Source organism: Juglans microcarpa x Juglans regia, chromosome 3D (assembly GCF_004785595.1).
Source record: "Juglans microcarpa x Juglans regia isolate MS1-56 chromosome 3D, Jm3101_v1.0, whole genome shotgun sequence".
NCBI classification, from domain to species: Eukaryota; Viridiplantae; Streptophyta; class Magnoliopsida; order Fagales; family Juglandaceae; genus Juglans; species Juglans microcarpa x Juglans regia.
The window spans coordinates 29,353,117-29,368,067 of record NC_054598.1 but is presented as its reverse complement, the minus strand read 5'-3'; the positions used below and the strand labels follow the sequence as shown (position 1 = coordinate 29,368,067).

The window sequence follows — 14,951 nt, the reverse complement described above, 5'->3', positions numbered from 1 at the left end:
CACTATGCCACAAAAGAGATCCCATAGCAGCTCAGCCACTCAGATCCACCACACACGATGTCCCTTTCTTCTTGGTAAGCACAACCAAGATCTATATATTTTTTTCTCGTCGATTTTGTGGTGAAACACCACCATCTTTTTGGCCTAACTCTGGTTGCTCTGTCACCCCAGGAGTTTGTGCCGTCATTGACCCAGCCAACCCCGTTGCACGGCTCCTTGCTTCTCAATGAGTCAGTCGCATAGTGAGCTTTCAAGCCTCTCTTTCTCGGTCTGTTGTTACTCAATCAAAATACTCTGTTTGTGTGTGAAACCGAGTACATAGATTTCTTTTGTGTTAAAATATATTAGCATCCTTGTGTTAAATTTAGGTTAGTGCCCTTAGTGTAAAGCTTGAACCTCTGTTTCAATATTCCCTTGTTTTTCTAAAAGAAAAATTATGTATGCAGTCCCAATTCGGGGACTACATGCGCACGTCCAAAAACGAATCTTTCATCTTAAATGAAGTGATTCATTTCACTGCTCAAAGGGAAGAGAGCCGGACTTCTGAAACCCATTCCCCTCCTCCCTTATTAACCAAAATCCGAACCCCTTTGAAACTCCTTTGCTGAAACCCCTTCCCCCTCCCTACCGATTGAGCTTCGGTCATCATAGTCCAGTTAATCTTCAAGCTTGCAGTCGATGCTTGTTACTGAGCTCCGTCTGTCCCTTCCTCCCGAGCCCTTCTTGCGAGGGCCTGAGACACCCATTTCAAGATCTCCCAAATCAGGAAACTCCTTCCTCCCGGGTTCGTCTGTGCCCTTCCTTCTGAGCCCTAACTTCATCCCTTTCGTGCGATAGTCCCCTTCCGCCTGAGCCCTAAGCAAGTCTCTATTGTGCCGAAGGTTTTGAGATTGTTTTTACACTTTATTTTGTTTTGCTTCTAGTACTTGTTGAATATTTCCTTGTGTTCTTGATTGTTGGCCGTAGTTGAGAGTTTGGCTCTTGGATTTTAGACTCTTTTTTGTTGATTTTGATACAATTTCTTCGTAATAATCTTTAGTTTATGTTTTTGGATGTTGACAGGCGTAGCCGAGAGTATATGTTGCTAATTTATAGCTTCTCGTGAATATTTCAGAGCTGGATGTTGTTAATTTATTTTAAGCCGAAAATCAAACCAAGAGATAAGGTTAAAAAGAGACTTATATTTCTAAAAAGAAAGAGACTTAAACTTTTAAAAGGAAACGAGTTTACAAGGCAAGTGACTCCAAAATAATATATCTCTATATAAAGAAGAAATCTCCACAAATCTAACAGCTTCTCTATGACTTTTATACACCTAGATTTTACTCACAATAACTCCAAAGGATCTTCCTCAAAGGAGGCATCATCTACAACCTCTCAAAATTTTAAATTCTTCTATTGTATTATAAGATATGTGAGGATATAAGAGATTATAAAATTATCTATTATAGTAGATTTTACCTCTAAACAATCCGTGGATGTAGACATTATGACAAACCACATAAATTTCAGTCTCTCTTTTTTATTGGCTTATTTATTATTTATTTTTGGATGAACGCGAAGAGTACTGTATCAACGCCCGAATTATCATCGTGGGCCGGAGATAATTCTTTCTTTCATCTTGACCTGTTGTGCGAATTTAGACATTAACACAAACAATTATTATTCCTTACATTTTTTTCTCATTTAATTTTTATTTTAATGATCCTTCAAAACACTAAAAATCATTTGGTTTCTATTCCGAAAAGATTTTTCAATTTCTATTTGTCATTACAATTAACCATAACATTTAAATAATAAAGGTTATTGGATTTTAAAATTGAAAAACAATACCCATTTTCTTTATTCATAACATTGTTTTTATTTCGGTTGAATCACACAATCCATTTACATATTAATTGATTATATATGTACTAACTTTGAAAGAACATAAAATCTTAAAGGTAAAAAATACTTCTTTTATCTGTTAAAAACTTTTTTATCCTCGTCCATTGATTTTTATTTCATTAAAATAATTAACCGAAGAAGATTATGTTAAAATAACTTCGTAAAATTAAGTTCTAGATTAATTAAAAATATAATAAAATTAAAAGTTTAAACAATTTTTCAGGCGTTGCACACGTATGCTATTAGTATATATATATATATATATATATATATATAATATTTATATATATATGTAAAATAATGCTAGTTATAGTTATGAAGTGTGCAATCGTTACGTGTACTTCTTATAAAACAAATGAGTCCATTATTACAAAAATAATTTTTTCTTACAAGTATCATATTTAATTATTTTTTTTAAAAAAGTATACGATATTTATGCATTTTATGATTATAAATATTATTTTTCAAATGCTTCCTACTGTGAATATGTATTTTAAGGGGTTTTTGTTGTGGGGTGTGAAATATAATTGTTATGAATTAATAAATAGGTAGTTGGCGGGTCAATAGACGAATATACAATAGACTAAAAAGAAATAATTAGTGTAATGAAAGTAATCTATTGCAACAAAACATTTTATGTGAGTTGTCGCTAGGGATGTAAAAAAAGTAAAAAAATCGGTTAAATCGGACCGAATTGATAGGTTTGGTCCAATTTGTAAGAGGTATGGCACCGGTTATTAAAGAACCAAAATCGGTCCTAAATTGGTACAATCCGATTTTTGTATATGTTAAAAATCGATTTAAACTGATTCGGATCGATATATGTTTATAATTTTTTATATTATATTGTATATATTATATACTAAATTACTAATTAATATAACATGTGATATAATATAAAATTAATCTTATATTTTTTTTCTATAACATATAAATTTTAATTTTAAATATAAATATTAATAGTAAGTTATTAATATAAACTTACTTTTGATATATATTAAGAATAAATATATTTTTACATATTTGATCATAAATACTCATATAAAAAGTCTAGAATTTATATAGAATATAGTTAAATTTATTATTAGTCTAGTATGTGTTAATTATTTTAAAATAATGTACTTATACTATAATATAAATAGACTATTAATTTAATATATATAAATATTATATTATTATTGACATAAATAATTCATAAAATTAAAAAATCTGGATTGAACCGGTTCGAAACTAGATAAACTGAGGCTGCCTTTGGATGTTGAACTGAATTGAGTTGAGTTGAGTTTAAATGATAAAATATTGTTAGAATATTATTTTTTAATATTATTATTATTTTGAGATTTGAAAAAGTTGAATTGTTTATTATATTTTGTATTAAAATTTAAAAAAATTGTAATGATGAATTGAGATAAATTAAGAGGAGTTTAGGAAGTAAATGAAGCATGAAAGTTTCAATTTTAATAATAAATTGATTCGATATTAATTTTTAAAATTTTAAAACCGGCCTATACATAGTTCGATTCTTAAAAAAAAAAAAAATACAAAACCGGTCGACCGGTTAACCCCGGTTGTCGTCGCCATAAAACTCCCATGACCCCATCGCTTAAGAATTGTACGATAGCAAAACATTGAATTCCTGTTTGGAGAGGACACATCGTGTGCGTTTAGCTTTTTTGGAGCTCTGAGTCTGTTGTTCTCCGAGTGGTCCTTGAAGTTGAGAGGTGGTCCGAGTCAGTGGCTCTCGTCGGCGGCCAAGTTTTCATTTAGAGGAGAATCTCCGAATTATAAAAGGCATTAACTTTTTCTCAGTCAGATTTGACTGAAGGCTGACGCCGGGAAAAATCGCGTTGAAGATACTCTCTTCGGAACTGTCCGCCGGTAAAACCGGTTCACATACAGAAATAGTTTCTGTGACAGAGAGAGAGGGAGGGAGGTGGTGATTGTATTTACAGCCTCTCTGGTGTAAGGTGGGCTTGGGCTTTGCAATGGCGTTGTGCTTCCAGGCCGTGCCGCTGGTGGCCCCGCCTTCATACCCGAATGCCATTGCCTGGTCCGACGAGAATTTAATCGCTGTCGCTTCAGGGCACCTTGTCACTATACTGGTAATTCAACCAACCGCATTCGTAACTTGGTTCTCGTTGTGTCCAAAAGGTTCCAAAAGTTTTCGAGACTAAATTTAATTTATCTCTATCGTTATGTTGGATTGTTTATGGTAAGTTTTTACACAAACAGTTGCAAAATCTTTTTCTTCAAGGTAAAGAATTACTTCTACAAGTAAGTAAGTGTTGCCTACATCTTCTGCTGTTTTTGCTTCATAAATTTGAAAAGTGACGTTTTTTTTTTCACTTGTTATTTATTGTTGATAAGAAAGAGCAAGGCTTACTTGTAGAATCATAGAATTTACAGTGATGTGCTTTCTGAAAAATGTCTCCTTCTTGGAGATATATATAATCACATTGGGCATAAATTCCAGATAGAAGGGTGAATTTTCCTCAAAACTCACAGCAGTATAGGTTTGATGTCGAGGGGTCTGTCAAAAAACCAAAATATCCCTGGAGACTTGTTTGAGGAACTACTTTGATTTGAAAGTAAACACAGTCTTCACTCTATTTGATGAGCAATGTTTGTTCATTCTCAGAATCCGGCATTGCCTTCTGGACCTCGTGGCCTTATCACAGTCCCTGTTGGCGAACCTTTTCCACTTGGTGTCGTGGATAGGAAAGGTATGTATTTGTTGCTCAAGTTTAAATAGCAAAACTTCTTTGTTGAGAAGTAAAATAAATTTTTATTAAAACAAGTAATAAGTCATAGCCCTAGTACACAAGGAGTATAGAAGAGGGAGCACCTAATGAAAAGTTAGGAACTAGAAAAGGAAACAAGAAAATCATGAAAACTAGCCCAATTAAGAACATTTATGCTCTTCCAATGAGCATTACTATCTTCAAAACTTCAGCCCTTCCTTTCAAACCAAATTCAACATATGAGACATAGAAGAATCATTTTCCATATGGTCACAATCCGGGGGTACCCTGGAAACCTCTTCAACAAGCCAAAAGATTTTCTACTTTCGGTTGTAAACCCTTGTTAGGTACTTCTCATGTATCCTCCCTATGTACTTGGGCTCTGCCTACTTTTATGAATAAAACTACAAGCCAAGAGATCCGCCACCCTCCAAGGCCTCACCAATGCAATACCAATCCTATTAAAAATCTATCTCATAAAACCCTTGCCACCTAATAGTGAAGTAATAAATGATTCATGGATTCACCATACTTTTTATACATAGAGCGCCAATTCAAAACAACAAGTCTATACTTTCCCAGATTGTCCATAGTTAGAATTTTCGCATGGGATGCCATCCAACCAAAGAATGCAACCTTGAGAGGCACCTTACTCCTCCAAATGCACTTCCAAGGAAAAGAGTTATGGGATTGACTTGGCATGATCATGTACAAGGATTGGACCTTGAATTTCTTGTTCCCAGGGTTAATCCAAAGCAACCTATCCATCTCACCACTACCAATGTTTGAAGCATACAACAAACTGAAAACGCACATTCCACTTTAAAGATCCACTAGAGCTGTCTAAATAATCTGCCACAGAAGCATCCTGATCATAAGCAATCCTGAAGAGGGTAGGAAATTCTCTCTTGAGGGCCGTATCACCTCACCAAATGCCATGCCAAAATCTGACCCGAAATCCCTCGCCAACCACAAATCCATTTTGAATATATTTCCACAACCCCACACCATGCGTAGCTCTCGATAAATTTGAGCGCCAACACCCCCCCCCCCCCCCCCCCCCCCCCCCAATCACTTTATTTGGCATTGATGATGATCCTCCATAATGATTCCCCTTCCTGATGATACCTCCATTACCATTTCCAGACAAGGGTCTTATTTTTCTATTGGCACTGGATGTTCGGAGTCAAAGTCCCAACTAATCCTAGGGGTGCACAAGCCCTCGGCAAGGAGTTTCCTCCAAGTGCACCTCATGTAATTCTAGGAAAAATTGCCCCAATCCGATGGCTCTTAGAAATTGTTTGCACCCAACATACCATCAACATCAAGGCTCTTCTTACCACTTGAGCCTAACCCTAGGGGTTCACCATTGACCATCCGCATGAAATTCGGGGTGCAAACATTTTCTCAATTATCCTGGTGGAACTTGTTCCCCCGCCCCGCCCCACCCCACCCCAAAAAAAGAAAAAGAAAAAAAAAAGCTCCCACAAAAATGAACGAAAGATCTTCTCAATTTGATTAGCCACACCTGCAGGCAAGGGAAATAATGATAGAAAATACATAGGATGGTTGGAAAGAGCGCTCTTGATTTAGGTGATTCTTCCCCCAAATCCTGTTTTAGCCTGCCAACCTCCTTTCTATCTTTTCTATGATACCATCCCAAATCACCTTCGACTTATAAGTGGCCCCCAAAGGGAGATCGGGGTATTTCCCAATGTGCACTGTTTTATTGCATCCTTCACCAATTTCATTGTAAGATTTCATTTATATATGCAGAATTACTCTCTGGCTGCTTGTTACCCACCTGTTTATCCCGGGATCGTCGACCTTGTGTTCGATCGATAGCATGGTCCCCACTTGGAATGGCTGCTAACTCAGGGTATGGAATGTCAGTTTCTACTAAATGTATGATGACATTACCGTTGCGTTCACTCGTCTCGTATGCTGCTAACTTATTATTCAACATCTTATGAAACTTAATTGCATTTGCTAGTTAACTTGGTACAGATCCTTGCTGGCTGTTTGCACCACAGAAGGATGTGTGAAACTTTATCGTCCACCTTTTTGCGATTTTGGTGCTGAATGGATAGAGGTGTGCTTTACTCTCCTTGATCATATTGGAAGATAAATGTTGTTATTACCTGGGACTAAAAAATATTTGTCTCTGGAGCTGTAGTGAATCAAAATAATTCGTTTTCAGATATAAAAATTATTCTCTACGAAATATACACAGTGCATTGGCCTAAACCCCTGAATACAATAAATTTATACTTTTAAAAAGATTCTAGGTAAATTCTCCCTATTTACATGATGCATTGAGGAAACAAAATCATAAAACTTAAAGAGAAACAATTTGGTTTCACAATGTTTTTGTTTGGTCTCTCCTAACCTTCAGGTGATGGATATATCAGAGAGGCTTTACGATTATCTTGCAAGGATCAACTTTGGGAAGTTTGATGTTTCTTGTACAGAAAATTCTGATGTAAGCACTTTTGTGTCTTGATTTATGTGGATGGCATTTTCTTGCTAACTCATGCAGCATGATGTTAGCTGTTGTGTTTCCCTAGGGATGATTATAGCTCAATCTGCCTTCTGATTGATTATTTGTGTTATCTTTGACTAAAAGCAGGCAACAGGACATAGATGTGCAGAAGATTCATCAAACTTTATTTCCAAAAAAGTGTATAAGAGAAGAAAAACGTATGTATTCAGTACGATTTAAGTAGGCCATTCTCATTATTTTTATGTATTACTTTTACTTAAATAGTCAATTTGGTATTAGGCAGAACTTTTGTTTTCTTTGCATGGTCTCTTCAGGTAGGTGGCATAACCACATTTATGTGTTCCATAATAGTCAAAGCCTACATTTTTATGTGTTTGTTCTTCATGTCCTTGTAATCCTTTTTAAGTAAATTTATCTTTATTGTGGTGAACATGCAGCACCAATAAGGGCTCTGGAACTATTTGGGAACCATGTCGTCGGAAAAATAAGGATTCCAATGTCAGCTCTGACCCGCATACTGAGATGGAAACAGTAAGGCTTTTCTTATACCTCCCTCCCCTTCCCCCCACCCCCCCAAAAAAAAAAACCAAAAATGAAAATCCTCACTTGAACTTTTCAATTTAGCAATTTTCGTGCTTGGAACACTGATGTCTCCTAATTTTCACAAGTATTGAGTTATATTGAAGCAATATCTTTTTTTACTAACACTTGATATCTAGGTGCCTGAGATAAGTTGTGGCCAACTGGGAGATGAAAATTCACTTCAAATTGTTCCCATGTCTAATTCTAAAGCAAAATCACTCGAGCAGATACCAGAAAAGTGCACGCTCCCACAGATTACTGCAAGTCAATATGCTTCTCGCAGTGCAATGCTGTCATCACTCACTGTTGCCTGGTCTCCATTGCTGCCGTTATCATGTGAACTTTGTCCAGTTCCTCAGACTGGTTCATCTGTTTCTCTACTTGCACTTGGTTGCAAGTCTGGTAACATTTCTATATGGAGAGTTTACATACCAGAATGCTACTCTGTTGAGTGCAGTAGGGGACCGACTACTGTAACCCTTGTTGGGCTCCTTCAGGCACACCTTTCGTGGATAACATCAATCAGTTGGGCACTACTTGCTTCTGATTCTTCAAATCCTCAGATTTTATTGGCTACTGGGAGTTCTGATGGGAGGTGAGTTATGTATGAGAGTATATTGTTATTTGTATCGGTAGTTCCCTTGTGATATGGATGTCTTCACTAGTTAGCAATTAATTTTTTGTCAATGATAGACAAGGATGCTTCTTTACCCACCCCTTACAATGACTTCAATCTGATCCTTTTTGCTTGATGGTATCATCTGCTTGATATAAATTCCACAGACTTGTGAGACAAAAGTTCTCTCCAATTGTCTGGTTACTTTAAATGATTATCTACAATTTTGTCTTGGTGCAATTAGTGTTGTATGTGTAACAGTTGTGGCGAATCTGTGGATTACTTGTTGCTTCATTGCTCATGAGAAAGATACTTATGGTATTTTGTTTTTATTGCTTTTGGAGTTCAATGGGTAACAAAGAAGGTGATAGATGTGAGCTTTTGCTGGCAATGGCTATTTAATTATCATAAGGCTGCTTTCCCCTCTTCGGACAATTGGAAGAGAAAATAGAAGTCGTTCTTTTGAGGGCATTGAAAATTTTCATTGAACTTAAATATGTTTCTTTGCTTGAATTATCTGCAGCATTGGAGGGGTTTTTGTTCCTTATGTTAGTTTTTTTCACAACTTGAGTCTCATACTGGAGTTTTTGAGGATTCTTTTGTATACACCTTGTGTACTTGAATTTATTGTGTACTTGAACTTCTTCTCATGTCAATCAATTTTTTTTTTGTTAATCATAAAATAAATATTAGTTATAGCTGCTTACTTCTCTTATGTATACACCTTGTCTCCCACACCTTCATAAGAGTTATCATTTTCTGGATACTGATGAGCACTGTCTTCCTTAAACCTTTTTCCTCCTGCAATGATCTATCTTCCTCCATCACTCAAGGCCTTGTAACTCTTCAGAAACAAGTTTCTTCTTTTTGCTCAACATCCCCAAACACCTCTTCATTCCACACTTGTAAATCACCTTCTATGCTGTAAATTTTTGTGCCAAAAAAAAAAAATACTTGAAGATCCTTGAAACTGGTTAGATTTCCACCAAAGCTTGACTTTTTCCACAAAGCCCGATTATTTCAGCTATATTTTTCAAACCTGGATTGTCTTGTACCCCCTTATATCCCCACAATCCAGAAGAATAGGAATATGATAGGAGCAAAGTCTAACTGGCCTCTTCTGAGATGTGCTAGAAAAGTATACTTCCCACTCACAGGAGATTAGAAAGCAATCCAATCCAGACCAAGCAGGAATGTCCCAATTATTTACCACTTGAAAGCTTTCCCCCGCTGATGACATACAAAAAAGGTTCTGTTCAAATTAAAATTTGAAAACTCAAGTCATCAATGTTCAGCTGTGACCTGATTTCTGGATATTGAAAGATGCATTGTTATTTTCAATTTCAATAGTTTGTATTAGTTTGTGCCTGTCTAGGCAGTATTTCAGCTTTTTAAATATGCAACTACTTTAAACTTTTCCTAGATATTAAATAAATGGAAATGGGTTATAATTTTTCTGTTCCTTTTATACTGTTGCTCCTTTCTCCTTCTCTGCACTTCTAGTGTGAGGATCTGGCTAGGGAATGATAAAGAATTGCTGAACTCATCAGAAGTCAATTCCACTCCCCTTTTCCTATTGAAGAAGGTAGCTCTTACTTTTAGATACCTCTTTCTGCATATTTTTTTTATAACTAGTGTATTAAATCTATCCTGATTTTGAACTTCTATATAGGTTATAATTGCTGATGCTGCCCCAGTTTCGGTGCTTTCACTTATTATGCCTGCTAAGTCCACGCATAAAATGCTCTTAGCAGTTGGCAAAGGATCTGGATCTTTTGAAGTTTGGAATTGTGATATATATAGCAACAATTTTGAGAAATTTGGCTCATATGATGCTCATGACAATGTTGTAGGTCTCTTCTTCCTGGTTAAACTTTATGTACCTTCCATTGTTAATTTATTGAATAATGAAATCCCTCAGGTTACAGGCTTAGCTTGGGCGTTTGATGGATCTTGCTTGTACAGCTGCAGCCAGGTATTTCAATACATAAAGCACAGTTGTGTATTATTGTATTTTAATTAGTGAACTAACGATTTTATTTGATATTCCATTTGTGTGAAATTTCTCTAATTTTGTAGCACTGAATCAGTTTTTAATGGAAGTTATTATCACATTCTACTCGTAATTTTTATCTGTAAGCGTCTGCCTAATGTGATTACTTCTTATGTTGTGCCCTATCTATGTAGATTGGTAACCTAATTAATATACCTGTAGCGGATTGTTATGTTATGCAACAAGTGTATGGAAAATCAGATTAAGTACCAGTAATTTGATACTGGCACCCTGTAGAACTGAAAAGTTGTTTACTTGATTGTCTTCTAATTTTCCCACAGGGTATAATCAATTAAATCCTATTAAAATGCCAAAATATAGTTCTCATTAGAAGAAATATTTTCTAATAAGCTTAAAAGAAAGAGTTCTTGTAAACTGGTGAATGAGGAGGATTTCTTGCTCTTTGCTGCTTGAGCTGATTCTAAATACCTCATATCATCCTCTGGATGTTCAGGCAGTGATCTTTAGCATTGGCAAAAAATAAATAAATAAATAAATATGAAAGTACCTTTATTGATATGTAAGCTTGATATAATTTCGAAGTACGTATGGACCATGAGTAACAGTGTGTTGCTATTATTTCTTTCCGTTTTCATTTAAATGCACTTTTTACTGCCACAGATGGTTCATAGTCTCAATAATATGATGACGATTTTCTTGAATAATGGCAGGATAATTTTGTGCGCAGCTGGATTGTACGTGGGAGTTCTCTCTGTGAAGTACCCATTCCTTCGAATACACCCCATCTTAGGAGCTCAGCTGATGTATGTTATGCTTTTTGGACACACACTCTCTCTAATTTTTTTCTCAGTTCTTACAAAATGTGGAACTCTTTACAGCTTGCAGATGTATTTATATCATGCATTGGTGTGGCGATGTCCCCTGGAAATCTTGTGGTTGCAATGGTATGATGTCCCCCCACCCCCATACTGTCTCTCATTATTTGCTTTTTATGTGACTAGTTTCCAAGCTCTGTATATCCTCTGTCGCCTTATTGTTCATTTTTGGCTCTTTTCTTCCCTTTGTTTTATTTTAATCTTTCAAGTTTCGACAGCATACTTATAGGAAAAAAGTTTCAACCACCATGCTTTTCCTGATAAGTTCCAACAGCCAATTAGAGGCTGAACCTAGTTGTTGTCTACAATTTTAATTATTTCTATAATTTTTAAATTTATGACTAACACGTTGTCCTTGACATGCGGTTAGCATTTGAACCAGTAAGTTTGCATGGTAACTTCAAACTACACCATTACAAGTTTTAACCTTGATTTAGATCAACTATGAATCTTACAAACATAATATTTCCTTATCATGAAGAGAGACAACAAACTTCTGAATTACCATTAAGAAAGGAATCTTGATAAAAGTTGGTGATCTTGTTTGTCAAAATTTTTCCATCTCTTCTTACCTATTAAAAAAAAAAATTCCTTCTCTTGTTTATGGGTATCTCCTCAGACTATTATAATCATGACAAGTTGAAAGGAAAAATGGTTTAAGTTATGCCAGTGCAGTTGGATTGTTATGGTATAAACTGCAGCCTGTCAGGTTTCCTAGCCATTGTATTCTTGAATGCATATTCTCAATGCCCCTTTTTCTCATAATCGTTATGTTGCATTGACATTCTATTGACCTATCCAAGCTTATGTGAAGGCATAAAGGTCCTGCTATTACAAGATCATATTGGTGGGGCTCCTTGTAATTTACTTTTCTAGGAGGGATCTATTTATTAACTGAATCAGTTGCATGGGTTTAGAGAGCTGACATTAACTATCTTTATTATACCATTGTGAGCATGGGAGGATGAGGAAAGGCAGGGTGAAGATATTATGAGACAAACTTATATTTCTGTATACTACATCTGAAAGAGCAATGATTTGTGATTAATGTTTTCAGGCACGCAATTTGGATCTTGAACTGTTGGATCCAATGTACCAAGCAAGGTAATACTTCTCATGTTAAATGCTGTGTCTCTGCTACAACTTTTTTTTAGTGTTCGTGGATGCGTTCATATGAATGCATGTGTCTGTATTTAGATATGGGATTGGTTAAATTTTCAAAATACGGTTATGAAAGATTTAGAAATGAGAACAAAACATAACGGAAAAGCAGCATAGAATGGAGCTCAACTCAACATAATTAAGCCTTTTTTTCAGTTTGAAGAAGTGATATAGTGACAAGAAAGAAGTCACTGAAGTTTCTTCAAAAAATGAAAAGCCAAATTTATGCCGTAGGAAATTGATGTGCTACAAACACTTTCAGGGCTCAAAAGGCAGTGGTTGAGTTTTACTGGATTGGAGGGCAACAACTGGATCATTTGTCAAACACTGATCCACTTGATATGAAGGCACCGAAGGGATTCCCTTGTTTTCCAGAGAAGGAATTGGCATGTTGGGAGTCCAATATTCTTTGGTCATTGAAAAAATATGAACATTTGGATGAGCCTCTGGTTGTTTGGGATATCATAGCATCATTATTAGCTTTCAAGCAGACAGCTTCGAAGTTTGTAGAACATATACTGCTTAAATGGCTCTCATTTTCATCTACGGGGTCTGAGGTTGGCCTTCCAGCTAAAAAGCTTTTGCCATGCATCTCTGCAAGTTTGTCAAAGATTAATTCTCGTCAGCTGCACCTTCTAAATATAATCTGTAGACGTGTCATGCTATCAGAGCTGAAGGCCGATCAAATAAACAGAAAATTGGAGAACTTGAGAGGATTAAGTAGTGCTGAAGGGAGGCAACTGACCATGTGGATGGAGTTACTTTTCAGCAGTGAAAGAGAACTCCGCGAGAGGCTTTTGGGTTTTAGCTTTTCTGCTTCTATAAGCCGTATGTCCCGTAGAGCCACCACTGCTTCTCGACCTGGGTATTGGTATCCTATTGGATTAGCACAAATGGAGCGGTGGGTTGCACTTAATCATGAACATGTAAGGGATCAACTGAAAGCCCTTGCATCAGAAGTTGGAAGGCATGAGACGAGGTACGCCTTTCTTCTGTTCTATACAGTGTGTGAACTTCTTCATGCAATTTTAATATATTCGGTTATTTTTGCTAGTTCAGTTTATCTGATATACGAAAGACATTTAAATGCTGTGTGAGTCATACTAATGAATTATGTTGGTCATCTTATCGGTTGCCTTTCCTCAAAAAATGGACTTCAATGCAGTGAATGTGCAGCAGTGGAGCAATGTAGCTATTGTTCAGCGCTAGTTCCATTTGATTCACCAGAAGTTGGCTTTTGCCGAGGTCTAGAGGGTGAAAGTGGTATTGGTCAGAGCCACACACTACCAAGGTGTGCAGTTTCTATGCAGATTTGTCCTACTACTCCCTTATGGTTTTGCATATGTTGTAATAGACGGGCTTTCAGACTGGCACCTGAGACTCTTTTTTCGATGCCTGGAAACCATGTTGATTTTAAATCTTCTACCAAGTCATCTGTTGTAGAAGTACCTTCAAAACCTTTGTGTCCCTTTTGTGGGATTCTGCTACAGAGACTACAGCCAGACTTTCTACTTTCTGCATCACCTGTGTAGAAAGGAATGTTTTTCTGTATTTTATTTTGTTTTAGTTTATAGGGGCAAATGTTTCCTGTAATTATAGTGTTGTATTAGTAATTTTAAAGACTGTTAGATTCGGTCTTTCTTTCCAAAGGAATGACCTCAACCACAGCTGTGGAGAGGTGGTGGTTGAGTGAGGGGCACCGAGGATGGTGCTTATAAGCACCATAATTTTAGATGAATAACAAGAGGGGAGCAATAACAGCTTTTCTTCCAATAGTTGTAGTTCAGAGATGTTGAAGTGTAATTACGCCACGAACAATTTGGAGTTGTTTGGATAGTGAGATGAGATGAGATGAGATGATTTTAGATGAGTTGAATAAAGTATTGTTAAAATATTATTTTTTTAATATTATTATTGTATTGGGATTTGAAAAAGTTGAATTGTTTTCTTATATTTTGTGTGAGATTTTGGAAAAGTTGTAATGATGAGATGAGATGAGTTGAGAATGTTTCTCAGTATAAACGACACCTTCATTTACTGTACGGATGACTGAAGTGCCATTGCCAATGGTATTTAAAATGTTGGCTTGTATGTTGGAAAATGTTTTTAGGTTGGATAATAATAGGTATATGCAATGCATGTGTGAATGGTCGTCTTTGAAATGGAGAGTCCTACATGGAAAACAGGAGAGGAAAAGAAATCCTGGATTAAAATCAACTCACCTCTAGCTAGTATAAAACTACATTATATATATATATATGTATGTATATAATATGTAATTGTAATTTTTTATAAGCTAAATATTTGGTAATTAGTTATTCTGTAACTTTTATTATATACTTTGGTGGTTGCATCTACAATTGTTTGTGTTTTTTTTTTTTTTTTTTTTAGATTTAGTTTATTTGGTTAGTTAGTTATATGCTTGGTGTTTATCATATTTGGGGTGAAAAAAAAAATTCATTTGGGTTAGAAAAACTAACTAGCTCAACAAAAATAAAAAATAAAAAACGAATTACACCTGTAAACCGAATTGAAAAAACATAAGTTACGGTTTTTGGATAATCGGTTTGTA

General features: G+C 35.7%; 1 protein-coding gene across 5 annotated transcripts; it reads left to right on the top strand.

The window, feature by feature from the left end:
• The first annotated feature begins 3,486 nt into the window (after positions 1 to 3,486).
• LOC121255820 lies at positions 3,487 to 14,249 on the top strand. 5 transcript variants are annotated; one of them, XM_041156353.1, is made up of 16 exons: positions 3,487 to 3,989; positions 4,526 to 4,610; positions 6,405 to 6,507; positions 6,636 to 6,720; positions 7,024 to 7,110; positions 7,258 to 7,328; positions 7,569 to 7,662; positions 7,851 to 8,308; positions 9,833 to 9,914; positions 10,002 to 10,182; positions 10,258 to 10,304; positions 11,054 to 11,146; positions 11,222 to 11,287; positions 12,276 to 12,322; positions 12,642 to 13,358; positions 13,545 to 14,249. In XM_041156353.1, the coding sequence occupies exons 1-16, from the start codon at positions 3,873 to 3,875 to the stop codon at positions 13,909 to 13,911; spliced, it is 2,700 nt and encodes an 899-aa protein (XP_041012287.1). In that variant the 5' UTR covers positions 3,487 to 3,872; the 3' UTR covers positions 13,912 to 14,249. The 5 variants fall into 5 exon arrangements, with proteins under 5 accessions (XP_041012287.1, XP_041012286.1, XP_041012289.1 ...); XM_041156352.1 differs by having other exon boundaries at positions 3,488 to 3,989; positions 10,002 to 10,178; positions 10,251 to 10,304; XM_041156355.1 differs by lacking the exon at positions 3,487 to 3,989 and having other exon boundaries at positions 4,572 to 4,610; positions 6,622 to 6,720; positions 7,040 to 7,110; positions 10,002 to 10,178; positions 10,251 to 10,304.
• Positions 14,250 to 14,951: the final 702 nt, after the last annotated feature.

Excerpts from the sequence above, each read along its gene's own strand:
- LOC121255820 (XM_041156352.1), top strand. The coding sequence starts at position 3,873 with ATGGCGTTGTGCTTCCAGGCCGTGCCGCTGGTGGCCCCGCCTTCATAC. Across the intron at positions 7,329-7,568 it reads GTGTATAAGAGAAGAAAAAC|CACCAATAAGGGCTCTGGAA; the intron begins GTATGTATTCAG and ends GTGAACATGCAG. Across the intron at positions 8,309-9,832 it reads ACTGGGAGTTCTGATGGGAG|TGTGAGGATCTGGCTAGGGA; the intron begins GTGAGTTATGTA and ends CTGCACTTCTAG.